At 40.9% G+C, this 27,912-nt stretch overlaps 2 protein-coding genes across 15 annotated transcripts; one reads left to right on the top strand and one right to left on the bottom strand.

The window, feature by feature from the left end:
* Nucleotides 1–1,594: 1,594 nt before the first annotated feature.
* Nucleotides 1,595–9,535, top strand: LOC116684824 (proline-rich transmembrane protein 4-like; the record flags this gene model as incomplete). Its single annotated transcript, XM_032510266.1, is given in 3 exon segments — nucleotides 1,595–1,748; nucleotides 7,201–8,733; nucleotides 8,736–9,535. Coding segments are annotated over 3 exon segments (2,217 nt in total), but the record flags the coding sequence as incomplete, so codon positions are not given.
* A 541-nt stretch (nucleotides 9,536–10,076) lies between these two features.
* LOC116684823 (inosine-5'-monophosphate dehydrogenase 1b) lies at nucleotides 10,077–25,988 on the bottom strand. 14 transcript variants are annotated; one of them, XR_004330851.1, is made up of 18 exons: nucleotides 23,248–23,394; nucleotides 21,424–21,522; nucleotides 21,176–21,256; nucleotides 18,068–18,116; nucleotides 16,109–16,210; nucleotides 15,936–16,010; nucleotides 15,679–15,684; nucleotides 15,354–15,560; nucleotides 15,158–15,245; nucleotides 14,866–15,065; nucleotides 14,409–14,499; nucleotides 14,137–14,232; nucleotides 13,482–13,625; nucleotides 13,145–13,289; nucleotides 12,904–13,047; nucleotides 12,729–12,812; nucleotides 12,147–12,229; nucleotides 10,077–12,051 (listed from the first exon to the last, which is right to left on the bottom strand). XR_004330851.1 is itself a non-coding variant. In XM_032510254.1 (17 exons), the coding sequence occupies exons 2-17, from the start codon at nucleotides 21,519–21,521 to the stop codon at nucleotides 12,208–12,210; spliced, it is 1,632 nt and encodes a 543-aa protein (XP_032366145.1). In that variant the 5' UTR covers nucleotide 21,522; nucleotides 25,908–25,988; the 3' UTR covers nucleotides 10,714–12,207. The 14 variants fall into 14 exon arrangements, 13 of the variants coding, with proteins under 13 accessions (XP_032366145.1, XP_032366148.1, XP_032366146.1 ...); XM_032510254.1 differs by lacking the exon at nucleotides 23,248–23,394 and adding an exon at nucleotides 25,908–25,988 and having other exon boundaries at nucleotides 10,714–12,229; XM_032510257.1 differs by lacking the exon at nucleotides 23,248–23,394 and adding an exon at nucleotides 25,908–25,966 and having other exon boundaries at nucleotides 10,714–12,229; nucleotides 21,176–21,253.
* Nucleotides 25,989–27,912: the final 1,924 nt, after the last annotated feature.

Genomic DNA, 27,912 nt, shown 5'->3' on the forward strand with positions numbered 1-27,912 from the left:
AATGTTTCGGCCAATTAGTCATCTTGGTCAGATAACTGTAATGACTCACTGAAATTTAAACTGTAATGACTCAAACTTAACCTGTGGAGTTTTTTGTAAGCTTTCAGTGTTCCTCACCAAATAATCTCTGGACCCATCGGCAACAGACATATTTTGGTGGTTCCGGTGTAGCCAGCGAATATACGGCCAAGAATTCCTCTTTTCGTGTGCCGGTCACAGTCTAATACTAACACAAGAGGACAGGTACAGACGATGTTTTTGCAAATCTCTATAAACAGATATCTGCATATCAATGCAGAAATCTGTTTACAAAAAGCTAAAAAAAAGCTAAATCCTCATCAGAGAGCCGATAGGTTCCGATAATGCCATTTGGCAAACGCGTTAACCTCTTTTTCTCTCCACGCGGACCATTTCCCTGCATATGACCTAAGGCCTTGTTGAGGTCTAACAAATGTGTCAAATACATTATCTTCCTCATAAAACATTTGCAAAGATGTTTTTTTTTAACATTTATAGTCCTGCATTGTTTACATTCAGCTTTACTATCTTGAAGTCTTCTTCTTCATTGCCTTTTACCGCATTGCTACGTTTTGTTGAAAATGACCGTGTTCCAACTATGGATCAGCTAAATAGCGTGAAAACTGGCGACTGTGTGTTGTGATTTGTTCTTGTGTGCAGACAACTGACTGCAGACTGGACGGTCGTAAAAACAATTCCGCTCCTACTGGTTATAACCTCCATGGGATACCTTTAAAATCTCAAGTTTTGAACACAATACGTCGCACAAAACCCATACATATAACTTACAATTGTTCTATTTGTAAATGTTACTCAAATATAACTGATTTATAGTGGAATAAATAACTGTTGTATGTGCAGGTAGGTCATGTGTAGGTCCTTTGGTGTAGACAGATCTCCGTCTGCAAAGCAGATTTTGCTTTGGAGACTTTTAAAACATAATATTAAATCGGGTGCTGTGAGCATGACCTAGATCATACTGTACGATGGTGGCTCGCATTGCCTCGTCGCTGTTTTTTTTTTCTAACTCATCATTCCTCCCACTAGCCCTGTGCCTCTGCGTCTTTTATTAATATTAATACTGAAGTTATAAACTATCACTGTACCTGCTGCTATCCCTGGCTTCATCACAGTCATTGTTCCAAATCTCATAATCTCTAGAGTGATGTACCTATTTCTCATTCTTTCTTTCTTTCTTTGGTCTCTTAATAAAACAGGCATGGGGTCTGGATTTGTAATGGATCAGGATGTACACACACTCTCAAACATGCACACACATATCAGGATGTCAGTGTAATTAGACTATAGATGGCCAGACTACTGTGCTATGGATGACTGGCTACAACTAAGTGGGCGATGGGCCAATATATTTGACAGAACTGGGTTAAGAAATATAGTCCTTCCATGTTGTGCAGTGGGAAGCTCAGACATACTGGGAGCAGAGAACACAGAGGTTAAACTTTTTCCATGGGAAGGCTCCAGAGTTGCTAATCAGTTTTTTCTCAGACTTCATGGAGCTACAATGTCGTGTTCTTTAATAACAGTCCTTATCGCTTTGACATCGCTCAGAGGTTAAATTGCATGTGTCTTCCCAGAGCTGCCGGGCAAAGAGGATAAGGACGATGAAGAAGGTGTGGTTCCTTCAGCTGACTGGGACGGTGACACCAAGTTGGAAGACAATTCCACACCATCCAATAAGCTGCTAACAACATCTACACCACAGAGCACAGGTGAGAAAACAAATCCCTTGAGATGTGAACAAACAAAATATTTCAAAATCCCATCCATTTGAGCATGCGTTTGCTCTGGCATGCTGTTAGGCGGACTACTAAAAGGACTGCAGGCTGTTTGTTTGAAAAACCGTCCTGTAGCTGTTTCAATATGTGTTTCTTCCAGTCCTTTGCAGGTTGACTATTACCTTGCATTCTTTGCCTAAAGCTACTAATTGCTTCCAATGGGAGGAGGTAATTGCTTAGTCAAGCTGTGATTTTAGGGAACTCTTGAGAACAAAAGAGTAAGGGAACAATGCCTACCCCGATAAACAAATATGTCTCTCAGTTAAGTAATCATTGATCTGGTGACAATAGCTGCCTGAAACTGAAAATACACACAAGTAATTCAGTGCTGGCCAATGACAGCAGAGTACTTTAAAATAAAGACTCGCTGCTTGCGCAGGTTTTTTCTGCAAATAACATTTAACGTATTCTGTTTTGGAATCTATTCATTAATGCAGGGTGTAAAATTCTCCTATTGTATTTGTGTGATTTAAAACCAGGTCCATCAGACACAAAAAAACATTAGGTGAGAATACTGTGTATAACAATAGACATTAATAATTAGGCTGGCAATGTTCTGTATTGTTGTTATTGAGTGTGTTTCCATCAACCTGTTTCTATGCAATGAATCCCATGACAAGTCTAACACCAATAATTTGACCATCTTTCATCCGTTTGCACCAAGCCCATTGGCTCTTACTGATGACGCACATCTTTAAAACCTGCTTACAAATATCCAGTTTTCTTTTTCACAAAAGGCTCAGCAATTTCCTCAAAGAGCTGGCCATAGCAGTTTTCAGAAAACATCACTCAAACACGAGTAAACGGGCATTTGTGGGGGAACTATTTTCAATGGCGGATTAATACATAGTTGGTGTTCTAGAGAGTTCATGGCATGGTGTTTTTATTGGTTTTGGGGCAGTGGAGGAACAGTGGAGGTCCATGGCACAGAACAATGAGCTATATTAGGCTTTTCTACACAGACAATATTAGTAGAAACAATTCGTTATTGGCGTTTGGTCACAGGACTTTTTGATAGTAAAAAAATATAGTACATCAATGGGTTCATTAATCAAAAATATTCTCATCATCTACTGTAAAATCTGGTGTAATCTCAATGTATACATATACAGGTGTATCATATACTATAATATTCCATCATCATGAACTTGACTTCTGGTAAAAGATGTTTATTGAAAGATTTACTTTTAGCCCAGTTCACAGCAGCAGATGTAACCCACATTACCTCGCCCAGAATAGCAGATGTTGCCGAGTGATTTTCAAAAACAGACCTGTCAAATGTGCCACTTTCTGATGATAAGGGCGCTACGGGGCTTTCTATCTTGGTGTGCCACGAGTGAGTGAGTGAGTGAGTGAGTGAGTGAAACAATATGTTGGTCGTCTGTCTGCCATTAAAATGTGTACTGCCTAAAGCAAAAATCTGTTGTCGATAATATCTGCTGCACTTAAACAACTTTACAGGTATCATACAAGCTATCCCATTTGTTTTAAGGGACCCAGATCAGGTGCTTTAGCACTAAGTGCAAGCGTCGAGAAAGCAGATAAACCGTCAGCCTAGCACACACAACTGGCTCCTGCTCAGTATGCATGATCTAACTTCTCCATGAGCTCCCACTAAATTGTTTTTTCTGAGGTGATCCTAATTGAAAATGAAAGCAATCAGATAAAAACAACATGGTGCTCTCAGTTTCACAACGCAGAATGAACACACAGCTAATTAAGATTTGTGTGGGGTTGTTGCCTATTTAACATCAGTAGAATCATTCACCTTTATTACCTAGGCTGGTCTGCAGGGTAAGGTGCCTTAGGTGAGACCGCTTAGGATTTAAAAGCAAAACCCAAAGTAATTAAGTAATAAATAAAGCCCCTGTGCACTAATTAGTGTTTCAACTGAGACCTCAATGAAACCACTCCTCACAAGAAATCTGAAGCCTTGTAATGTGAGTTTTTAGAAAGTTGTTATTTATCTTTTAGACTGTATGCTATCGGTTATTAAAGATTAAGTGAATTGTCTTAAGACAGATCTACGTTCTTTCAATTTATACTGAATGTAACATAAAATATTCACAGAAATCATTAGCTGCAGGCATTGTGAAAGAAGGGCTAAATACTTTTCCAAGTTTCCAGAGGATAAATCCTACTAACTTGGGTGAACCCATGGCATTTATCCCTAGCGCCATCATCAGTTCAACGTTTTAGCTTAGTCCATTATTTTGGTTTAAGACCAAATACCTACAAATGACAAATGCCATTCCTTTCATTCTCAGCTATACTTGTGTTTTGTGCTCATTTGCAAATGTTAGCATGCTAACACGCTAAACTAAGGTGTTGAACATGGTTAACATTATACCTGCGTGACATCTGCATGTTAGCAATGCCTATATGAGCTAAATGTTAATGCTAGCATGGCTAAAAAAAACTGCTGTGCCTAAATACAGCCTTACACGCTTTTAGCTGGCTTTTTATGGCAAATGGACTGCATTTACATAGCACCTTTCTACCTTACACACACATTCATTCACCGCTGGTGGCGGAACTGGAATGCAAGGCGTCGGCATACCCATCTGGCTAATAACAGGAATTTGTGTGAGGGCAACTCGGGGTTGAGTGTCATTTCAGCGTCTTGCTAAAGGACACTTTGACATGCGGACCGAAGCAGCTGGGGACTGCACCGTCAACTTTGTGATGAAAGGTTAACCCACACCTGAGCCACAGCCGGCCCTTCAGCTGCTAAATGCTGCAATATGTTCCCAGCACCAGCTAGTCAGAACAGGTAGTGTAGTCAGTGGAAATTTCAAGTCTTTAAAAAATGCATTTTTGACTTTCTTAGTTAAAATGACTTCAGTTTATGTCCACAGTCACTTTGCTTTCAGGCTGTCTGTCAACTGCAGATATGTCTACTGCCCCTAGCATGGGGGACCTGTTCCCACAGGAATGTGTCAGATGACCGAGCAGCATGCAGTGGAACGTAACGTTCTGATCCTTGTACTGTAGCCATTACATACCAACCCCGTCCAGGCGGCTCAGATGAGACATTTATCGACATGAGCGAGGTAACAAAACATGGCACTGAGTCAATACGTGTCACCTTTTTCAGTCGGCTGGATTGGCAGCCAAATCATCACCATCGCCCTGGAAAGTAAACAGTTGGACGGACGAGTCATAACACTGCACTGAACACCACCTAGTTTATCAGTGGCCCACACATTCATCAAAATGCCTGCAGCTGTGTGTTTGTTTTACACTCCAGCCACATTTTCCACACCGCTACTGTCTGTTGTGATAGGGGGACTTTGTCAGTGCAGTTAAACAGTGCTGGTTTATTAGAACACTGACATACGGTAGTTAATGCCCTCATTAAAAGCTGCTAATGTCACTTTAAACATGATTAAAAACACCTCCTCATTTTCTCAACATGACACCAATATATCAATGACATGGCTTTCAGCATTCTGCATTGATTCAATATGGAGTGGTTACAAGTAATGATTGGTGTCATCATTGATTAATCTGTTGATTATAAGTCACGCTAGCACAGTAATGTCGATCCATCACTTTGGTCCAGGCTGGAATATCTCAAATACTACTGGATAGATTACTGTGAAATTTGTTGCAGACATTTGTGGTTCCCAGAGGATTAATCCTAATAACTTCAGTGGGGGGGGGGGAGCAAAAAACACACGGCATGGGAAGCCACTTTTAAAATATCTAGGGAGTCCAGGAGAACCGAACAGAAAACTGTCCTAGTTCAAAGATACTAAACCCACGTATGGGAGTTTCCTCTTTTCGAAGGCAGAACAAAACAGTGAATTAGGTGACCAGGACAGGGTGGGATGGGAAACACAAGAATACAACCCATAAAAGTACATTAAAATACAGATGAGAGAGACTTAAAACAAAATTGCTAAACCACATAGATCCCACTTTTAGGTGTACTTAGGAAATGAATAAAACAATCTATAAGGAAAGGTTTGGGGGTTTGTGGTGCTGATGTCTGCACATTTAAGTTCTTTAAGTGGCACATACCAGAACCACCCTATATAATGTATTCCCCAGGCTTCGCTGGACATATTTAACCCCTTTTTTCTCTGTTTAAGACATTAGCATTAGACAATGCTTTTGGGCTGTATTTAAAACACCATTTTTACACAAATAAGTATCTAATCTCACATAGAAATTACAGCTAAATATTTTTGAGTGTACTAAACCTGACTGATGTGTGATTTACTGTGCTGTCAGTGTATCAAGTTCATTTGTCCCCATCTCTGTTGTCCATCATAGCACCTGGCTCTTTATGGAGGAGTGATTGCCTCTGATCTCCAGCAAAATGACTGATGACCTTGTCTCAGTGTGTGTGTGTGTGTGTGTGTGTTTGTGTGTGTGTGTGTGAGTGTGTGTGTGTGTGTGTGTGTGTGTGTGTGCGTGCGTGCGCAAATGAGAGAGACGTTTTTCTTCGGCTTTTGTAGTAGGGCAAGGGGTTTAAGCTGCCGTTATTAGAGTGAAGGTCTCAATATGTTCTTTTTTGTGGTGAAAAGATAGTATGTGCATGGTGATTGTTATGTTTTATGGAAAAGAACAAGGTCTATTATGTGAAGCTCAGTAATGTGGAGACAAGGAGGCTGAAAAATCATGTTTGTCTTTTTGCCCACCTGTGAGATATACTGCTGTGAAAAAAACGTAGTGTGCCATGTCCAAATTTAAGTCATCCTCCAGTATGGCACAGATGAGCTTTGCAGGCGTCTTTGTGGTGTTCACACAAACACATATATACATGGTTGCCCCTTAATTTCCAAAGCTAAACCATTTCCTTTGCAGTGCTAAACACGTCTAACACAATCATGATTAACTGTACGCGCATGGAAAATCCAGATGGCTTACGTAATGCAAGAGAAACTAGCTCTGTGGTTCTGAGTGGGCTGTTCTCTAAAACACACACACACACACACACACACACACACACACACACACCACACACACACACACACACCACACACACACACACACACACACACACACACACACACACACACACACACACACACACACACCCTCTGACGTGGGCCCAATTTAAAGTTGCCTTTCTACAAGCTTTTAAAAAGGATTAGCACATTATGAGGAAAGCGCGCTTTTACCATCCTGGATCTGATCCAACTTGTTTTCTGGCTCCAATAGTTTGAACCTTGATTAAATGTTTCTGTGTATTCTTATGAGTAAGTGAATGAGTATGCTTTAAAATGAATTAAAATTGGGATGTTTACAGCTGTTGCCTTTTCCAAGTTTTGGATTTTTCTTGTCTTAAATTACTCATTAAAATATGAATCTTGTTTATTCTCCCATGTATTTAAAGCATATTTGATCAAATTAAATTTCTACTTTTTTTTTCTAGAAACTCCACATTTTCCTCTGTACACTGAAGACTGGATGTCCAACCCGGTGGACAGCAACGCCACCTTCCTTCCAGACTGCAATAAAGAGCGCTCCGGGATCTGCAACCTCTCCGACACCTGGGACGCAACAACCTCCTCGGAGGTCAAGCACACACAAAATATCACTGCCATGAACCAATCAGTCAACCCCCTCCTGATCCCTGCTCCGCTCATGTTGGTGCCGCTGTACACCGACTGGAACAGCGCCATGGCAGCTTGGGGCCTGGCCTGGGAGGCGCATGTATACGGGGCTGGTTGTGTCTTTGCGATGCTCACGCTAGCATCAGCACTAAATCTGCTCTGCTTGCCACTACGATGTCCATCCGGATGTGGATACTTTGCCCTGGTCAGCCTGTTCCTATTAGCCGCTGGTTGCACCAGATCTTTCTCCCTCCTGTACGATGCCTACGGCCACCAGGACCGTTTGCCCTCCACAGAGGCCTCACTGATACTCTACGAAGCACCGTTTCCCTGCTTGACTGCAGCTTTTGGTCTGGTTTTCCTTCTCCTCTCAATGCGCTCAAGAATGCAGCTCTCCTACTCAGCTTTCCAGAGACCCTGTTTCCTTGCCTGCCTGGTAGTCCTCCACTTTGGTGCCGCATTCGGACCGGTGACATTACTGAAGTTCTACCAGCAAAAGCCTCCCCTTTGCCTCTTTCTTTCACTCATCTCACGTGGAGCCTTTGTAGCACTAGCCACATTTCTGTCCGCTGCCTATTTTGTGTTCTACATCTACGTGCGGGCAGATTCGAAGCACATCTACCACCTGAATAACACGTCTCCAACACCTGCTGAGCGCTACAACCGATGCCCCTTTGCTGAGAGCCGGGACTGGAACCGTGCAGCTGTAACCGTCTGTATTTCAGCATTGTTTTGTTTAGCATGTGCAGGACTGCAGTTATATGCAATGCTCAATGCTATGGGTGTTGCAGGTGGAGAGGAGGTCTTCCATCCTTGGCCCTGGTGGGCTTTTCAGTTTAGCTGCAGACTGTGTGAGCTTGGGGTTTGTCTCACTTTAGCCTTGGTGGTCGCACAACCAGTCTACTGTTCTGACCATCTACCAGCTGCAGGGAGCTGCTGGACTGAACTGTTGGCATCCAAGTCCCCCATCCTGCCTGGGAGCTACCAGTGGTCCCTGAGCCAGCAGGAGAAGCTTGCAATTGTTGATACCATTGGGCTTGGAGAGACAGAGAACCTTCCTCTTTACACTCTGGTGGATGACAGGCTTGGCAGCAGTCTGAACGGATTGGACCTCCTCTACCACAGCAACCGGGCCTTGGCATACCGAGACCTGGACTTGGATTTGGACTTACATGGTTCAGGAAAACCTGAGGATGGAGGAGCCAGAGAGCCCTCAGGTGGATCCTCGTTTACCAGTGACTCCACCACAGATCTGCGGCCACCTTCACCCATCAACCTGCGTCGCAGCATAGACGAAGCACTCTTCAGTGAGGCACTCTTTCCCATGAGCCTCTTTAGCCCTGCTAGACCTTTTGCTGCAGAGATCTATCGATTAACAACCACTGTGCATTTCCAAGCAATGGCCTCTGTGATCCTCTCTCAATGGACCCTGGCCTATATCGGACCTCTTCCTGCGTGGAGATGGCGTCTCAACCCCAGCTCTCTTGTGCCCAAACTCAAGGAGACACTATTGTAGGTGCTCCACCATCTCCCTCCCTGTCCTCTTCCTCCAGCTGTTCATCTCGTGAAGGTTGGAGGGGCAGCTCTTCCTCCTGTTCCCTCTACCGAGAATCTTTCGGAGGCTCGTCACTGGTCCTCTGTCCGAGCCCGGAGAGACATGCGCAGCAGCTTCTCCAGCAAGGGGGTATTGGCCATGTGGCGTCCTCTGGCCACCAGGGCCATGCTGACCCACAGAGGCAGTATAATACGCTGGGCGCAGCCTCACAGGAGAGCCTGGACCTGGACATGTCGTCTGAGGCAGACCGATCCGTGCAGGAGGAGTTCATTACGGTTTGCAGACAAATCGATGCTTTGAGCATCTGCAGCGAGACTATTGATTTATAAAGGACAGTCTGGTCAAATAAGGGTTACACAAAGGACTTATTAAGAAGGATGTCAGGCTGACTGTCAAGCATTTTTACAGCCTATTTGATAGTGCATGGTAGCTTTTGCATACACCATGAAAGACCTATAGCTTGCAAAATAGTTTTTGGAGCTTTGTAATATGGTCATTAGTGAATGTCAATGAGGGTCTAAGTGCCAAGAATGTCAAAAGCCAAATGGTAATTTGTATCTTTTACATGTTTGATAAAGGCTAGTGAAGTTTGACACAGTCAAAAGAATAGTAACATTTTGCTGTGTGGAGATAACAAGAATTTGTACAAATGTTTTTTATTGCATTTCTACATTCCAATAGATAGTACTGTGACTAAAGTTAAGCACTTATTAAATACTACTGAGGTCTTATGCTTTCAAATTCAACAGAATATCACTGTCATTAAATCTCATGTTAATAAACAAATGAGATTCAAATTAAGTTTGTCGAACTATAAACTCCATACTACCAATATGCAAGACATCTTATTTGCAGTTCTGGTGCAAAAGTGCCCTCTACTGGTAAAACACACACTATGTTGCATTATCCTCCTACATTTATCACCAATGAACTGTGCTTCAACATACACTGACGGCATATTCTATAACCGGTCTAATTTATTTATGTTCAGATATAACTGTGCTCAACATACAGTTTAATAAAGTGTGTTTTATAACAAATGGCTTGTTTTACTTGAGGTTCAAAGTGACATCCGGCAATGTGAGTTTGCAACTCATATTCAAAAAAAAAAAAAAAAAAAATAGTCCATTCCATTCATAGTTTATTTTTATTTTTTATTTACCATAGAAAGCAAAAGCAACTTTCCTCTGTTGAATGTTTTCCTGTAAACATATTTTGAAGTGATATTCTTCTTCTTCAAAAAAAGGATTTATGAATACCGAGTCTTTTCCATCCATCTTAAAAGCCCATGCTTATAGTTTTGGTTGTTGGTTGGAGAAGGGACCACTATGTCCTGGCAACTGTAGCTTTGCAATATACTTCAGACTAAAAACACATAACACTATTCCCTATATGTGTGCTTTTTAGATGGACGTACAGGACTCAGTACTTTACAAAATAGACATTATATAAACCTGAACTCTCTTTATATGGGAAACTCAAAACAAGCAGCAGTCACTTGCAACTGGATACAGGAAGCTATATATTTCTTCATATTTTCATGTTCATTTATTTTGCTATTTAGTCCAATTACAAGGCTTTTGTTAGTCAAGTGAACTCTGTGCAGGGTCAAGTACATAGTATGTTAGAGAAAACAACTCAACTTTTATAATCTTGGACATTTCAGTTATGGCCAAAAGGACATCCATTATGAAAATGTTGACAAAGCCTACTCCTACATAAGCTGATAACAAACACAGCGATTCTGTTTTAAATAAAAAGAGGCGAAAGGGTGTGTAGCTTTATGCTTTTGCACTGAGCTGTCGAACAGCATTTATTCATCCCCATTTCAAGGCATATCTCCGGTAAAAAGAAACAAATAAATCCAAACTAAAATACACCTATGGTAACAGAGAACCTATGCCACACTGAGAATACAGAAATGAACAACTAACAAGGTAACAGGTGACTTCTTACGCCAATTTTGGTTTTGAAATTACAAAAGAAAAGTGTCAGAGGAAATGTAAAGACGCTTGGCAGTATGTGTGCAATTACAATAAAAGAAGAATATAAATACATCCATGTTTGGCTTAGTGAAAAAACAAACATGCATATCAAAAACACTTCATGCTCAATTCAAAGCCCCCCCTAGACAATACAGGTTTAATATAAAGTTGTTGTTTTTTTTATCTAAAAGTATTCAAATTAAGGTTAGAGAAATAGTCCTTCGTCCTCATTACGAACAATTTATGATTGATTTGATACGTTTTAGTTTTTTTTTTTTTTTTTTTTTCTTCTTTCGAACATTCCTGATCTTCAGCTTTTGGTCCCTTCCATGCTCAACATATGAACACACTGCACTAAGATGGGATACTGATTATTTGTCAAGATATTGTTGAAGGGAAAATTAATGTTCACAGTATTAAAGACTGAGGGTCTGGGTTCCGTCTACTGATTGTAGGGGACACTGGAGGAGACCGAGTCGAAAGGATAATAGTCACGACCAATATCTCGTACCTCGGGATCCACAATCCAGGAAGTAAACAATATGCGCTGAAATATTAGCAGCTACTGTTCTTTAGTAGCGTATAGCTGTGATAGAAAAAAATAAAATAAAAAGGTAAGATTGCCATGAAACACAGACACACAGCACATAAAAAGACAAGTGTTTTGTCTTGTTTTGTTTTTTGTTTTTTTTGTTTTTTTTGTACATACTAGTGTGTTTAAGAGCTGGGATGTAAGAGACTTGAGATCGGGAGTGGGCTGGTAGGTGTGAATCCTTAAAAAAAGCCAGATAAGATGCTGATGTGATCTGCACCATGGCTATTTTAGACTCACTAATATTAACACACTGTACCTTCACTTACTTGCCCCAAGACACATTTTAAACTATATCACAAAATGGACACACACAACCCTTAATTCACCAACCAGGCACGCAGTTCACTTTCCCACTACTCTCAAGCCACACGCTAAATTGGGATCGGCTGCATACTGAAGAGACAGGTGCGTACGTCATTCCGAAATCCCTGATGTGCCACTTCTTGAGTGTGAGATCCCAGGTGTTCAGAGAGGCGGCTGTCAGTTTGGAGATTCTCACTTAGCTACTCGTCTCTTTCCTCCCAAAAGCAGCTGGCTGGGATCGGAGAGAGAGTAACGGTGGATACGACAGAGGATGGGGCAAAAGGGTGTAGTGGGTGGTGCGTATTTTAGCAGAAGTGGCGACTTAACATTTGGTCACAGTTAGATTGGGTGTTTCATGTGCAACGACGATCTGCACTCCATCCCCTGCTCAGTAAAGCCGCTTCTCGTAACTGTGGGGGCAGAGAAGAATCGGAGAGATATCAGCGCACACTCGAATATAAATGACTTTAGCTGCTAAAAGTACTCTAACAGCAACGCACTTTAATTCAGCAAATTGCATCTACCTGTTACATGTTTTTTGAATGCATTTGGCAGAAAAATGCTAAATTGCATTTGCACAAGAGTCACTGTGGGACATGCGATACAGCCTGTCCAGCCCTTTTCCATAAAGCTTGCTGCTAGTCAAGTTAAAGTTAATGTCCCTTCTTTATAGAGCAGGTTTAATTCCCATTGCTGCGTTTGCCAATGCCAACACATAAAAGGAGGTAGACTAATCTTAGAGCCAAGCTGTTTCTTAGCAATGGCATGATGAAAATCATCTACCAGGTACTGTATGAGAGTCAAATAAATCACAGTTTAGAGTTCCATTTCTGCTTCTAGGACTGACCTCTCACTGTAGAAACTGCCTCTACAATTCAGTCCAAGTTTAAGTGCAGTTTTTTTACTTACGAGTGAAGTCCATGAACTCCTCCCTCCACTTGTGCAGACATGGTCCTTTTCTCAAACTTCAGCTCTCCAGAGTACATCATGGAACTAAAGAAAAGTTAGAAAGGTGGTCAAATATAATGCACATTAAAAGGTCATATCTGCATTATAAGAAGTAATTCAGGCACATGCTACTTACCGGAGAACAGAAAGACTCTTTGCCCCGATGTCCTGGCAGCCATGCTGGATACCAGCTATCAGGTAAGGTACAAACTTGTGGATGGAACCCTTGTCCTGGACCGAGCCCGACACACCCTGGGCTACCTTCACATTGTCGCCCTCACTGTGGAAAGAGATCAAACTATTTTTCTCCACTGGAATCCCACATTGTGATCGCTGCTCTGGAATTTACCTGTCACTACTTTTAGCCTCCCTCATACCTAAAATAGCGTTTCTGGCTGCTGGTGCTCTTCTCCATAGCGTCTAGGGAGCCCATACCACGGTACTTTTTCAGCCGGACACCATCTGAGAAGAAGTACTCCCCTGGAGCCTCAGTGGTTGCCGCTAGCAACGAGCCCATCATAACTGGAGTGGGAGGAAGGAGAGAATTATCCATTGTTTTATTACCCAATCTACCATCATTGCTGCTGTGGTAAACATGATTGCTATGGGATGATTGCTATGGGATTTTTCTAAGATTAAAAGCTGTATAAAAAAATGACTGTTAAACGAGGCCTTCTCCCAATGTTCTGTGTGTCATAATCTTTAAAATCTCACCAGTCGATGCTCCAAGAGACAGAGCCTTCACCACATGGCCCACAGTCTGAATGCCGCCATCAGCGATGACTGGCACACCGAAGCGCCTGGCGTACTCTGCTACCTTGTACACAGAGGTCCCCTGGGGCCGCCCACATGCCATGACTAGAAGGTAGAAAGCAAATTAACATGACTGCCATGAACACAGATCAGGTTAAAAAAAATAATATATATATATATATATATATATATATATATATATATATATATATATATATATATATATTATTTTTAAAGTCAGACCAGACTTTTGGACAAACAGAAACCGGAGCTTATAAAATAACAAGCAGTGTCTATTTCACTGGTGACTCAAACAGTTACTTTAGAGCCATGGCTCTTTGCTGCAACATGTCTCTTCTGTCCTTCTTGGCGAACGTGACCCAGTCTGAGCACGAGAAGCTGGTCCCCATGGCAACCCAGAATGGGGCCTTGGCAGATCACCATGACAACTTGGAGGGTCTTAGGGTATTTTTTACTTCTCACTGTAGCCAATAGCCAGATTGAGACTAGGTACAGCAAGCACTGAGGTGCTACGGTTTCTGCTTTCCCGGTACTTTGATGATGAGAAGAAAAAAGACATTTTTGTCTTTAGGGGATATAAAAGAAGGGTGAGTACCTTCCTGGGTGATGCAGATGGAGCCGCAGCCCATGCCGACTCTCAGAGCATCAACCCCAGCATCGATCAGATTCTTTGCCTGGGCGGCTGTAACCACTGTAGATAAAAATAAAATGTATCTGTAGATGTGTGCAAACCATTATATTTTGGTGACATAAGAAATCTACCCAAAAAAAGCAGGCAGTGCTATGTGAACAAAATCAGAGTTATTCGACTAACAGAATTTACACTGACATGTATTTTAAGGGAGGCAACAGCAGCAACATACTCACCATTTCCTCCCACCACCTGCAATTCTGGATGCTTCTGTTTAATATAATTTATCATGTTGATTTGATACACCGAGTTGCCTTGTGAAGAGTCCTGGAGAGCCAAAAACATTCATGGTTTAAGTACACTGGCGTTGGATCTGAGGACTCAGTAGTAGTAACAGGTAATACAGGCTGAGGAATGCAGACACTGTGTGTATCATACAGACATATTTGATTGATTTGATGTTCTATTAATTTACACTGTCATAGTAGTAGTAGTTCATGCATTGTCCTACTGGTCTTGCACAACACATTCCTATTTATCAGTGGAAGTCATCTAAAACAGTACGTATTTTTAGGCAACCTCTGCTCAAACTGTGACCTAATTTTAGTCCAAGCATTCTCACACAATTATTACAGACTGGCACCGGCAATAGGATATACAAAAGCCATAATTCAACCATCAAAAAGCACCCACCAGTACAACAACATCCACTCCAGCCTGCACCAACAGGTCCAGTCTGTATTTGTCATCCTCCCTGGTGCCGATGGCAGCGCCACACAGCAGCTGTTTGCGTGAGTCTTTGGAGGCCAGCGGGTAGTCCCTGTTCTTCTTCAGATCCGTCCTGGCAATAATGGCCACCAGCTCGTCGTTATTATTTACAATGGGAAGCTTACCTGGTTACGGAGAAAGTGAGGTTATTAAATTGCATGAGAGTGATCAAAATCCAACGAGAAAAGGCTGCTGTCACACGTGAACTTTTATTCACCTTTTTTACTGCGCTGCAGAATATCATTGGCTTCTTTCAGTGTAACACCGGCTGGAGCCACTACCAACTCCTCCCTCTTTGTCATGGCCTTGGAGATGATATGAGCATCATTTCAATGTTAGAACTATTAAATTGAGTGATCCCAAAAACAAAATTCAACTGATGGATACAGTTAAAAAAAAAAAAAAATACACACCTCCTCAAGAGGTTTGCCGCGGTCTTTCTCAGAAAGGAAGTCAATGTCTCGGGAAGTGACGATGCCCACCAGTTTGCCGCCCATTTTGCCTGTCTCTGTGACAGGAATACCAGAGAAGCCATGTCTTACTTTGGCCTCAAACACATCCCCAACTGTCTGGCGCGGACTCATCACAACTGGGTCTGTGATAAAACCCTGCTCAAACCTCTGGAAACCAAGAGAAACCAGTGTAAACAGCGCCAAACATCACACAGCAAAAAACACACATGAATATGCCAATACAAGAAAGCAGTAACACACAAAAACACACTTATAAGACAATTACCAGAACCTATATAGGGACAAAACAGTACAGGAGGAGAAGACAGGTCAAGGGTAGGGATCATGTGAGATTTTTGTCATGTTGTATGTATTTTGTTTCGTACAGACATGCAAGTGTGTAAACAAGACAATAAAAACAGTAGGTAAACCAGGAGAGACTGGTGAGCATTTGGCTTAACTACGAAATGCTAAGATGGTGTGACATAAAAGACAAATTTTGAAAATGGTCCTTTGTAAACATGGAGGATAATCATAGTTTACCTTGACCTTGCGGACCTCATTGGCTTGGAATTCTGGTGTGCAGTTGTGGTGAATGATACCAATGCCTCCCATCAGCTACCAAATACAAAAAAATAGAATAGAAATATAATTTTGCAATACATGAAAAATTGATTTTTTAATATATCAGCAATTTTGGCAAAGCAGTGTCTTACAGCCATAGCAATTGCCATTGCCGACTCTGTGACAGTATCCATGGGGGAGGAGATGAGAGGGGTCTTCAAAGTGATCTTTCTGGTCAGCGCTGATGTCAAGTCCTAAGAGACAAAAAAGAGGAGGATGGACATTTTAATGGCTTCACAAAGAGGAGCTTGTTTCTGTTATTTTGCACATGAACCATCAGGGGGCAGACTAAACTTGGCAGATCCAATATACCATACACGTGTGTCTTCAAGTGGTTTTACCATTAGAGTGCTCATATTATGCTCATTGTATTTAGGAAGTTGTACCAGAATAGGTTTATGTGGTTTAATTTTTAGAAAACGCTATACATTTGTTGTACTGCACATTGCTGCAGCTCCTCTTTTCATACTGTGTGTTGCGTTCTCAGTTTTTGCTGCGGAGTGAGGCATCGTTTAATCTTTGTTGGGAGTCGTATATGCGCAGTAGCTAGGTAAGGACTACTAGCCAGTCAGAAGCAGAGGATGACCACGCTAGCAGCTAGGCAAGCATTATAACAAAGTGGTACAAAGTGAGGTTTTTCACTTATAAAATAAACTTATAAAATGCACAATATATATATATATATATATATAAAAAACACAATAAAGGAAAGGGAAAAAGCATAATATGAGTACTTTGAATTGGTTTAAATGACACTAAAGAACATGGATGCCAATTAGCAGACTTTTTAAAAATGTAGGTATGTTGCAAGAGCTCTTGTGTACAAGGGTACATAATTGAAAATTTTGTGGATCGTTTTGTGTTAATCTGTATAGGAGATCTCTGCAAACAAAATAAATTGTATGGTCCTTTAAAAACACAGTCCGTACTCTCTGGGACAGAAACCTCACGCTGTCTGAAAAAATGGAAATGAGTCGTACCACTGTCTCCAAATTCCACATTGAACTTAATATCTGACCAATTCCCACAACACCAGCTTCTGCTATCTTCAACTGTGCGTGTGAAAATAATGACATTCTTTGCACATGGGAAACCAGCAAATGGGTGTCCGAGCTTTTACTCCTTATCTGTGACAAATATAAACAATGGAGGCTTTTCTCAGAGCTTCACAGACAAGGCAGGAGAACTCAACTAACACGCCTTCTCCATTTAGAAAGCACAACTGCACTAACCCGCTAAATTCAACTGAGAGTTAGGAAAGCATTTTGAGAACATCACAACCCCGAAGAAATTCCAACAACAGCTCTACGCACATGTGGCCCCTCTTCATGTTTGTGGGAGCATTTGTGTTATTCAAGCTTGAATTGACTCACTATCCTGTGGAAAACGAGGGCAAGGCAAAGACTCGGTTGAAACAGCCAGCCCATGACAACATGGCAAGGCAGACAAGCATTTCACACAGCAATGAGGGCTCTCTGTAACACTGAAGGAAATGGGGAGAGATATCAATTAAATTACAAGCCGCTGAGATATACAAAGAAGAAGTGAGGGATTCATCTAAAGCCCGAGATTAACTCTCCCTTCATCTGCTGAGAGGTGGATGAGCAACAGACCAGACCCAAATGTAAACAAGGGTGAGGGAGCAGCCAGTCTGTGACCACATCGGGCAAGAATAGCAGGGCAGCAGGGAGAGAAGAAATGATGCAGATGGTTTTAAATGGGCAAAAACAAGAGCTGCCATTATAAACGTGGTTAAGGTCTGGAGTACAGAGGTTTGTTTAGAAAAAAAGTTTTTTTTAAAGAGACTCCACTGTAATAAGTCTGATGGTTTTGGAAGTGGCTCTGCCAAGGATGGTCTGTCTGCTGACACTGCCACATAATCATCCTCATGAGAGGTGTAGAAGAAAATAAAGAAATGATTGGCTCGTCTTTAAAATACCCAGGAAAGTCTCTTCTCAGATGTGACGGATACTTGCAACAATCTTCTGGAACAACAACCTTACATGCCCTTTGTATTCTCAAGTATATCCTTCACACATAGGTGTACTCACCACTTCGTCTGAGGTAAAGTCGATGAAGCCAGGTAATATCAGGAAGTCACTGAAAGACATAAACAAAATGTAAAGTTGAGGGGCTGTGAGGTTCAACAGTATGCATTAAAATAGTAGCAAAATATTTCCAAAACAGAGAACAGAAAATGTTTGTGTGCATTATAAGGTGCTCACAGGGTGACTTGAAAAGCAATTAAATGGTGAGTACTATTGAACAAGATTGTGTTTTAAAAAAAATGTAACAATTAGGGTAAACTAAATGAGATAGGGCAACAACAAAAAAGACTTTTAATGCCAACCAACTTCAATGAACATTTGAATTATACATGTGTTAGATATTTAATAAGTTTCTCATTTCCTTCTGTCTAAGAATTTCAACTAGGACAACGCCAGCCTGCAACCTATTGTTGTATACTCATTTAGGTCTCCCCATGGTTCCCAGACTGTTGCTAAGTTGCGTAGTGGCTGACTACAGACACTGAGTGTAGCTGGGTTCATTCTTTACTTGGTAAAAAGCTACAGTTGAGCCTCAGCCTGTATTTTTTATTTTCTTGCATATGTGCGTGTGATAAACATGTCAGTGGACCCAAGGAAAGATGGAATAATAAGAGAGGCTTTGTATGCAATGTGGAAGGATATTAGAGGAAACTGGGGAGGGGGGGGCAGGTACATGGAAAGCAGTAGAGGACAGGGGGACATAATAAGAGTGTAAATGAGAATGGGAGTTGAGAGTGAAGGTAGAGAGCTGACCCGCTAACAGACCTCTGCTGCTTCAAGAGTGGGTGGAAGAAAAGGAAGGCCTGAAATAGTCGACAAACATGGGACACTTCAAGGGAGGAGTCCTGTTTGTTTCCCTCACTTTGGAGCTAAAAACAGCCACAAACATCAATGTGGGGACAAGCAGAAGTACAGCATACATCTGCTAGCATTTAGCGGCAGCCACAAACCTCAGCTACGACACAGGCTCCACCTACTGACTCAGGGTCAGCGCTAAAACCGGAGCTCATTTGAATTCTAAAGAAAACACTGGCTTGGTGTTGCCTTATTGTGGTTTTTATTTGAGTGGTAAGTGTAGACAAATGCACGATGCTAAGCACCTGCATATCTCACTTTAACTGGTTTGTGTGAGGATGCTGACAGAGGACCATTATTACACTACAGTTAGCAGCAGAGATTTATTTGCTACAGTAGTTCTGTCAGAAGTGTAACAACAATCACAAATATGTGCTATTATGCCAGCCCTACATTTGAGGTAATCAACTGCTTTGTATTAACTATGATTTAATAGGAGTTGATTTCTGTTTGCAAAGTAACTTGGCCATAAGGCTGTAAATGTTCAGTCAATGATCAGTGAACACTCCACCAGACCACAGATTGAATAACACAGTATGTTGTTGTGTAGAATAGTGTATAGTTTAAATGATATGACTTAGTTGAAGTACTTTTGTGTCTAGTCTTGTGTGAATGGCAGTGACCCAGTATTTAACAAGCCTGAGCTTGTGTGTGGAAAGTGGCATAAGAGTGATTACAGGAATTGTTTGTAAATGTATTTTACAGTGTATACATGTTTACACTACAGTTCATCACATTAGCTCTCAATATGAAGCTAACAGCTAAGAACTCTTCACCCATCTCAGTCTATGACGAGGCAAAAACACTGGGGCACCTTAACTGTGTAGGCTGTTTCAGCAGTGTTGACACAAACATGGAGTTCAAAAGTAGCATTGATTAAAAGAGCATGATCACAATCATGCCCCGGACACAATTTCTGTACCTAGTTGAAGGTCACAATAGCACAGGAAGCGGTTTTGTCTCACGTTTCTGGTGTTATCTATGTCTCCCTTTCTCTAGGTGGCTTACTTCCTTTTGCTCTAACTAATAACCTGAAATAAAAAGGAACCTAAAAAGATAAATTAGCAATATCTTGCTTGATTGTATTCTTAGATCCAGTACCTGTGACAGGAGTGTGTACATGTGTTGATAAAGTCATTGGAGATATACAGTGGAAGTGGTCATACATTTTAAATCTTGCAACAGAAATTGAAACACTTCAACTATATCTGTATTTGTCACAATGGAGTTATGAAGGGGTCAGACACAGGACGAATGGCTCGAAAAGAGTGATGCAGACGCTTTTAACCTCATTCACCCCAATTCCTCCTGCATTACACATGCCAATTCAGGCTATTATGCGTGGAAACCTTCCTTCGGTCGTGATGCACTTCATTAGTGTGCAGAGGTTGTTCAATCAAATGCGGACACACTCTAACACCATTACGTTTACAATTCAATTAGCTTCTGTAAAGCAGGAGCAACAAATAACTGGTGGATTTTTGGTTGATAAACCTTCCAAATAAACTTAAAATACTTAAATTGAAATGCTGTTTGGGTGCAGACAATGATGGAGTATGGAGAATTATCTACCTATTGCATAAAATAATACATTAACTAATGATCTTTCAGGGAACGCTGACAGGGCATCTGAAGCAGGGATTGTAGAAGTTGTAAGAACCTGTGGCAAACATGTTCAAAAGAATAAGCACTGATGGATTTAGGAGAAAGTTTTAAAGAGAATAGGCATGCTTCTCAGTGTACAACAACCACTACAATTAAGTTGCACAACACTTTGCGTCATGTTATCCATGATTAGGAATATTAAAAAAAGGTGTCGTCACAAGAATTAAAGACAAAAAATTCAGTCAAAATCCTAATAAGTGCAAATACAACGCATGTCTTGTGTATCACCAGAATGCTTACCAGAGCTGAGTGAGGTTAAGTAAGAAACTTACTTAATTATTACTTTTAGGTAATCTAAAGTGATTATAATAAAGTGCATGAGCTGTTCTTGCATGCACAGGTAATGCCCTTTGGTGGAGAGTTAATAATGTAGTTATGTGCACTGGAAGCAAATTTGAGCCCCATGACCAAGATCAGGTTGAGCATTCCATTAAGCCCAACATTTATCTTCTACATTAATGCACTTTGTGGCACCAGATTGCTTTGGAGGGACTGTCATTTGCTTTCTCTTTATGGATTCACTATTTGGAGAGACAAAGGATTTTTAACAGCACAGTTTCAAAACGGTTTGAAGATGACTGTGTTACTCACTTGTAAGTCAACCCATCTCCTTTAGAGCATAGCTCTTCAGCCGTATGACCATCGGAGCCAACGCACTGTTGGTCAGATCTGCTGGTTCAAAATGTGTTGGCCATTACAAAGCACTCCTGCGTACACTTCACCCACCATTGCACGCAGGCAAGGTTTTAAAATCAGGAGACCGTACTTTGAATGAATTTCATTACTTTACTGAGATTTTCGGAAAATCAAATCAAAGTTTGTGATGCAGGGAAACTTACTTGTATGTTAGGCCATCTCCAATCGAGAAGAGCTGCTGAGCTGAGAGTCCATCTTCAGGGACATAGCCTGTACCACCGCTGATTAAGTAATCCGCCATGCTGCCAATGATAAGTGCAAACTTCAATCAACTGTGCAGCCCAGACACTCAGATAAAGATATTTATATCTGAAGACAGGAAAAGGATGCTCTGCAAGAACACATCCACTTTGCAGGCAGAGCTGTAGTGGCCTTCTCACAGAAAGATATAACCATAGCAACATCAACATCCCTTAGCCAGCTGCAGGTTAGTGCGCCTGCGTGGCAACAACTTCATCCGCTTGCAAAAACAAGCTATTAATATTCGGTAATACACAAGTAACAATCTTGCACACACTAAATAGACGCATAGTTTGTATGGCTGCTGCGGAGACATCACGGGAGGAGACGTTACTAAACATTAAATCACACAAAGTACCACAAACTCATATGTACGTAGACTTGCTTTAACTAAAGCAATGTCCGGGTGACTAAGTGACATTTAACTGAACCACGCACTACACTGTTAAAGATAATGGTAAAACCTAATTAAACTGAAACGCTGTCCAAAGAACACGACATCCTCAAAATGTCGTTTTTAGTTAGCTGGCTACTGGCCTGGTGACCTACATTGCATTATCAGGAGCTAGCAGACATTAACGTTAGCTCCATGCACTGCACATTCGTAACGTGAGTGTTAGTAAAAATATGGTACTTGTTTATACGGTAAAAGCTGCTATTATCTGCGTCATAATATTATCCGTGCTTGTATCCATTTCAGCCCGCCACATCTCTCACCTCAGAAGTACCTGGTTAACCATAGCACTGTGCTGGAAACTGACATTATGCACATAGCAGCACTTTTTAGAGTAAATCAAATGTCGTTTTTAGAATTGGTTTACATTTTTAATCACGGACCATTACGGTCTAGAAAACATTGCAAAACCTTTTAGAGTTTAATGCATGCCGAATTAAAGAGTGGCTCTTATTATACTATAGCATCTAAATTATTTTTCTACCCAACACTACGCATTTTCTAGCACAGAGGAAACACTATTTTAGCATTCTTTTGAATACAATTTTGGTGTGGCGTTTAGGCGTAAATCGGGCTTCACGCCAATGTGCTGAGTATGAAGGGTAATAACGTTATATCTGGCTTGCGTTAACATTTTACAAATACGATGCAGAGGTGATGTAACGTTACTTTAACGTAAAATAATCAACAATAGTAACGTTAACGTTAGATGGAATAAATTATTTAACACTAAACACTAACGTTACACAAATACCTGTTTACAGTTAACATCACAACAACTAATGTTAACTGTTAGCTAGCTTGCTAACGTTAGTACTACACAATTGCTTACCCCAACATGTGTAACGTTAGATGTGTTTAAATAGTTTACTGACGTAGCTGCATGCAACTGAACCTTTGCAGACCAGACCTGAGAGTCCACACTAGCTAGCTACGTTAAACTTACAGACATGTGGGAGCAGCAGTTAGCATTTAGCATTAGCGGCTTGGTTATTTTGGGTTGACCGACAGAAAACGATCCCGATACTTTAAAAATCAAGCTTTTCAACAATTGGACAGATAGTTACCAAGTGATTTAGCTAAACTACGTAGCTTCTTCGCTATCGTACAATAACGTCACAGCATCTTTTCCTAGACTGAGTTACGTTAGCTAACGTTATGGCTAACCTTTTTGAAGCAGATGCACACGTTGACTAATGGAAAGCAACTTTCCAGCTGTGAATCTACAGAAGTCAGGCTAAAATGCGATGTTAGAACCAGTAATTTATTCTACCTTGAAGAACAATCTCGAAGAAAGAAAAAACAGGCTGTTCGTGGCTCCAAAATGTAAAAGTACTGGTTGGCAGTAAAGTGATTCAGAAGTGATTGCCTGCCTGTCCCTGCAGACAGTGCGTTCTGGTGTTATGTACTACTAGCAGCGGCGTCACATCCCCTCCCTCCTCACAGAGGCGGGTTTAACCATCTGCACCTTTGTTGCTGTATACGGCTGTGTCATCCATGGTCTGTGTGGTTGGAACGATAACGGCTAGTGTATTGTGAAAGTGTTGGAAGTGAAATGCTGGCGGACCGTTAATCGGGCTAGCAGTCCATTCAAGTTTATTGCAATCGGCTATATTCGTGGACACCAGTTGGGTACTTTGTTAAAATAAAGATGGTTCCCTGTTCACATTTATATCATTTTTACGAAGTGGTTGCAGCTGCTTTGGCGGAGGGGGAAAGTTAAGCAGCAGTGGTGGAAGAAGTATTCCGATCCTTTACTTAAAAAATCAGCCTAGCCTATTCTATTTAACTAAAAATAACTAACTAAAAAACACATCTGTTTATAACTGCTATTCCACCTAAATGTCTGTTGCTCCGCCTTTCTGTGTATAGTATTTGTTTTGCTGTATAGTATTTGTTTTTCTGTTGTATTATTTGTTGTTTTCTGTTGTATAGTATTTGTTTTGCTGTTGTATAGTATTGGTTTTGTTTTGCTGTATAGTTTTTTGTTGCTGTTGTATAGTATTTGTTTTTCTGTTGTATTTGTTTTGCTGTTGTATAGTATTTGTTTTGCTGTTCTTAATTTATGAATTCCATGTGCGGCGTCCTTGAGTGCCAAGAAAGGCGTCTTTAAATAAAATGTATTATTATTATTATATTTGCTACTACACTGTACAATACTCTGTTACATGTAAAAGTCCTGCTTTGGCAATATGACTTATATTAAGTAAAAGTAAGTAAGTATCATCAGTAAAATGTACGTACAGTAATAAAAGTAAAAGTACTCATTGCAGACAAATCCTCACATTTTAGATATTGGTAACAATCCAAACAGTTCTGTCAAGAAGAGTTTAATTGTCTCATCATTTCAGCTGGGCCTGTAGGCAATGTCATATGTTGGGTAGTAAAACAGCATGTTTTATAACTACATGTGTTTTGTTTGCAAAAATCTTAATTAAAGCTGTCAGATGGATGTAGTGGAGTAAAACGTACAGTATTACCTCTGAAATGTAGTGGAGTAGAATTAGAAAGTGGAATGAAAAGAAAAGACTCAGGTAAAGTACGAGTACCTCAAATGTGTACTTAAGTAGGCTACAGTACTGAGTAAATGTAGTTGCATTCCCACCTTTGGCATGCACACTTTGTAAAGTTGTGAGGTACTTTAGTTAAATTCTACCATAATGCTTCTTTATCCTACCAACCAACATTTTAAAAGGATATTGGTGTTCTTACTCTACTAATACTATGCAATGTTACAGATTCAACTTTACAACAGAATGTGTAGTTAAAATAGTCCAGACTGCAGCAAAATTAAAATGCTGCTAATATTGCTTACATTACATACTGCAGTTTCATGGAGCATATGCTTCACTACCAATACAGTTTTTGTTGTATGTGCTGCCAAAAAAGAAGGGATATTGTGTTTAGACTTTTTGTGACAACAGGCAATTGGGTAACTTGAGTGTTATATTTGGGGCTGGCATTTCGATATATATTAATTATTCTTGCAGGAATGTTTCACTGATTACATTTCAGATATTGAATGCAATAGAGAATTACATGATATTCTCTGTTACCCAATAGAATTCAAAGTCCTTGAAAGTCTTGTTCTATATTAATCACATGTGATGGTTGCTACATTGGTCTGCCAAGGTTAATCAGATGGATCTGTTTTCCCTCTGTGTCAAATTAAATTGCAGATATGGGTCAATGGTTCCTTTATGCACTGTAGCTATTTTGGGCGTTGATTCAGCCTTGTTTATACCCCCTCAGCATGCTGCTCACTCTTTCTTTGATGTTGCATCACTGAATTGTCTGTGCGCAGAAACAACTTTAGAAGATTGGCCGTGTTTTGTTGCTTAGCATCTGCTCATAAGCCATAAATATATCTACATGGTCTTCAAACAACTCAGAAACGAAGTGTGCCATCCAAGCAAGGGCTTTCGCCTCAAGAGCATATGCAAACTGATCCAATTGCAAGTGTGTGTGGACTGTGGACATGTAAACTGACCCGACGGCATGAAGTCAATTTACATGTGCAGCCTTTTGAAGACAGTGAAGTAAAGCATTAAAATGCTAGAGGACTTACATCACATTGTCGTTTGATTTCACATTGGGTATTGGCATTGCAGATGGGTATTGTTGTGGCATTCTCCCATTTCATTTTATTTTAAGTCTTGCTTTTGCTTTTGCACTTGAACTTACATCATTTTAGAATCAATACTATCTGCAAATTCTGGGGAAGGGGGGGGGGGGAGTTTGACCTTTTATAATGTTTTTGCAGCACTCACACTTTCTGGTAAGAAATTAAATCTGCAGCTGGCAACTTTGCAATTACACATAGCTACAAAAGCTTTCACATTCTGTGAAAATAATAAAAAACATAAAGTTGTATTTTAACCTAAAGTTTGTTTGAGTTGTGGCTCATTCCCATATGCTTTCTCAGCAACTCACCTCTCTGGGCCTAGACCAGCCTGGATGCGTGTGGCGCTGTATCGTTGGGCTGCAGTTTCATGTCCATGTGAGGTTTGCCGGACATAATGTTGCCCTCTTGGATGAAACTTCGGTATGTAGTGGCTGAGTGTCTCCTACGATTCTTCGATAATCCACTGCTGTCTCTCCCTCGCTGCATCTGCACCAAAGTGCTCATACCATACCCCTCCATCGTCCGTCCAAGGTCAGTCCCAGGATCCAGTGGCCCTTTCGCTTTTTAAATTTAATTCACAAAGTCAGTGAAAACATCCAACAGCTGAAGGTTATACGTGTAACGGAAGACTTCTGAAAACCCGGATTTCATAGGAACTTCATAACCCAAGTTTGGAGGAGTGACAATTTGCAAAACAAATGCAAACTCTCCATTTGTTTCTAAATATTCTTATCTGAATTCCTTTGTCTGCTCTATTTACTCTGCCTTCCAGACCAGATATGGAGCTGCATTGGTGTTCCCACACAGAGGGAAAAAAGACCTGTGGCAGGCTACGCCGTCTGCCCCTGCACAGGATGCACCTGCCTACAAAAAGGCACCAGCCACTCTAGGCGTTTCAATAAAGGGCGTCACCTAGGAGATTCCCCACTGAGAGGGTGTCACCGTGGAAATGATGCCAGCAGCAGAGTGTTGTTGTGGAGAGGCTGTTGTGCTGATGTCTTCGAAATCTTGGAGATTTTGTTTCTGTCATATGGGCAGAGGGTAATGGCCCTGTACTGTACTTATACTGTGTGTAGGATAAAAACAGTCATTGCCCGAGCGTTTCCTTTATAAGTTGAATGGAGTGAGCGCTACTGTCCCGCTGAGTGCTCTCTCAAGCTCTCTATGTCCTGTTCCCTCTCCATGTATGGGTTAATCCTGTTTTATCAGTGGCACCACGTCACTTTCACAAAGAGGATTTCAGAATTAAATGAACAGGACTAGAGATGAGCTTTACAAGGAGAGCAGCACATGTTTGCAGCGCAGATCAGAACTATGATGTGTTCTTTTACTTGTCTCGCTGGGCTAAGACCAAATACATACAACCCATATCATTTCTGGAATTATTTGGCTTTTTTTTTTTTCAACTGGGTTTGAATTATAAATTTTGCTTCTCACACCAGGACCCACGGGTATTTTTTGTAATGCTTCTCATGCTTACGCCCAGGCCTCATGGAAAATTAAGGTTTCCAATCCATTGCTAAGTGAAACTGGGGTTGTACAAAATGAGTCTGTATATAAATAAGCTCTGGGTAACCACTCCACCTCCTAAAAAAAGGCAGAGGTTAGACTCACAAGCTGACACAACATGTACTTGTACCTTCACTCTGCAGAGTGAAGTGCCAGTGTTACATAATTGCTCTAAAGAATTTGGTTTTTAAAAGAATGCACCATATGGTCTGCAAGCATATATTTTGTACATGCACCATCCGTTTCACATGTCAAATTGATTGTTTCTGACATCAGAAAAGGATGTAAACTAATGCCTTTTGTGCGATATGCATATAGTATGCAAAGTACATAATGTATGTGTTGTGTTATTCGTTGTTTCTTTGCCTTTATTTTGTTAAACTTGTGTAGAAATACAGCCAGTGGAAAGGTTTCCCCTCCACACAGACACACAAGTGGGCCGTTACTCTTCTCAAAGGGATCACCTCCAGGTGACTGACTGTTTGTGACAGTTGGTGAGACGTTAAGATGGAAAATCCTCTTAAGTCCTCTGAGGTTCCCCACTTAAAGTCACATTTATCGTTAACACATGGCAACGGAAACCCCTTCCCCCCACACAATAAAGATACCAATTAGAAAACTGAATGCTAGTACCAAAGATAGATTCTGGATATATATATTTGTAATCTACTTTAAACGGATTGACAAAATGCTGCTCCTCTGACTGTAGACCTGTTGTCAAGATCATGTTATCAGTGTCATCAAAGGATTAGTGTCTCATGCACTAAAAGGGATGGGAGCACACTCTTAATTTCACATGTGCAT

Source organism: Etheostoma spectabile, unplaced genomic scaffold (assembly GCF_008692095.1).
Source record: "Etheostoma spectabile isolate EspeVRDwgs_2016 unplaced genomic scaffold, UIUC_Espe_1.0 scaffold00569335, whole genome shotgun sequence".
NCBI classification, from domain to species: domain Eukaryota; kingdom Metazoa; phylum Chordata; class Actinopteri; order Perciformes; family Percidae; genus Etheostoma; species Etheostoma spectabile.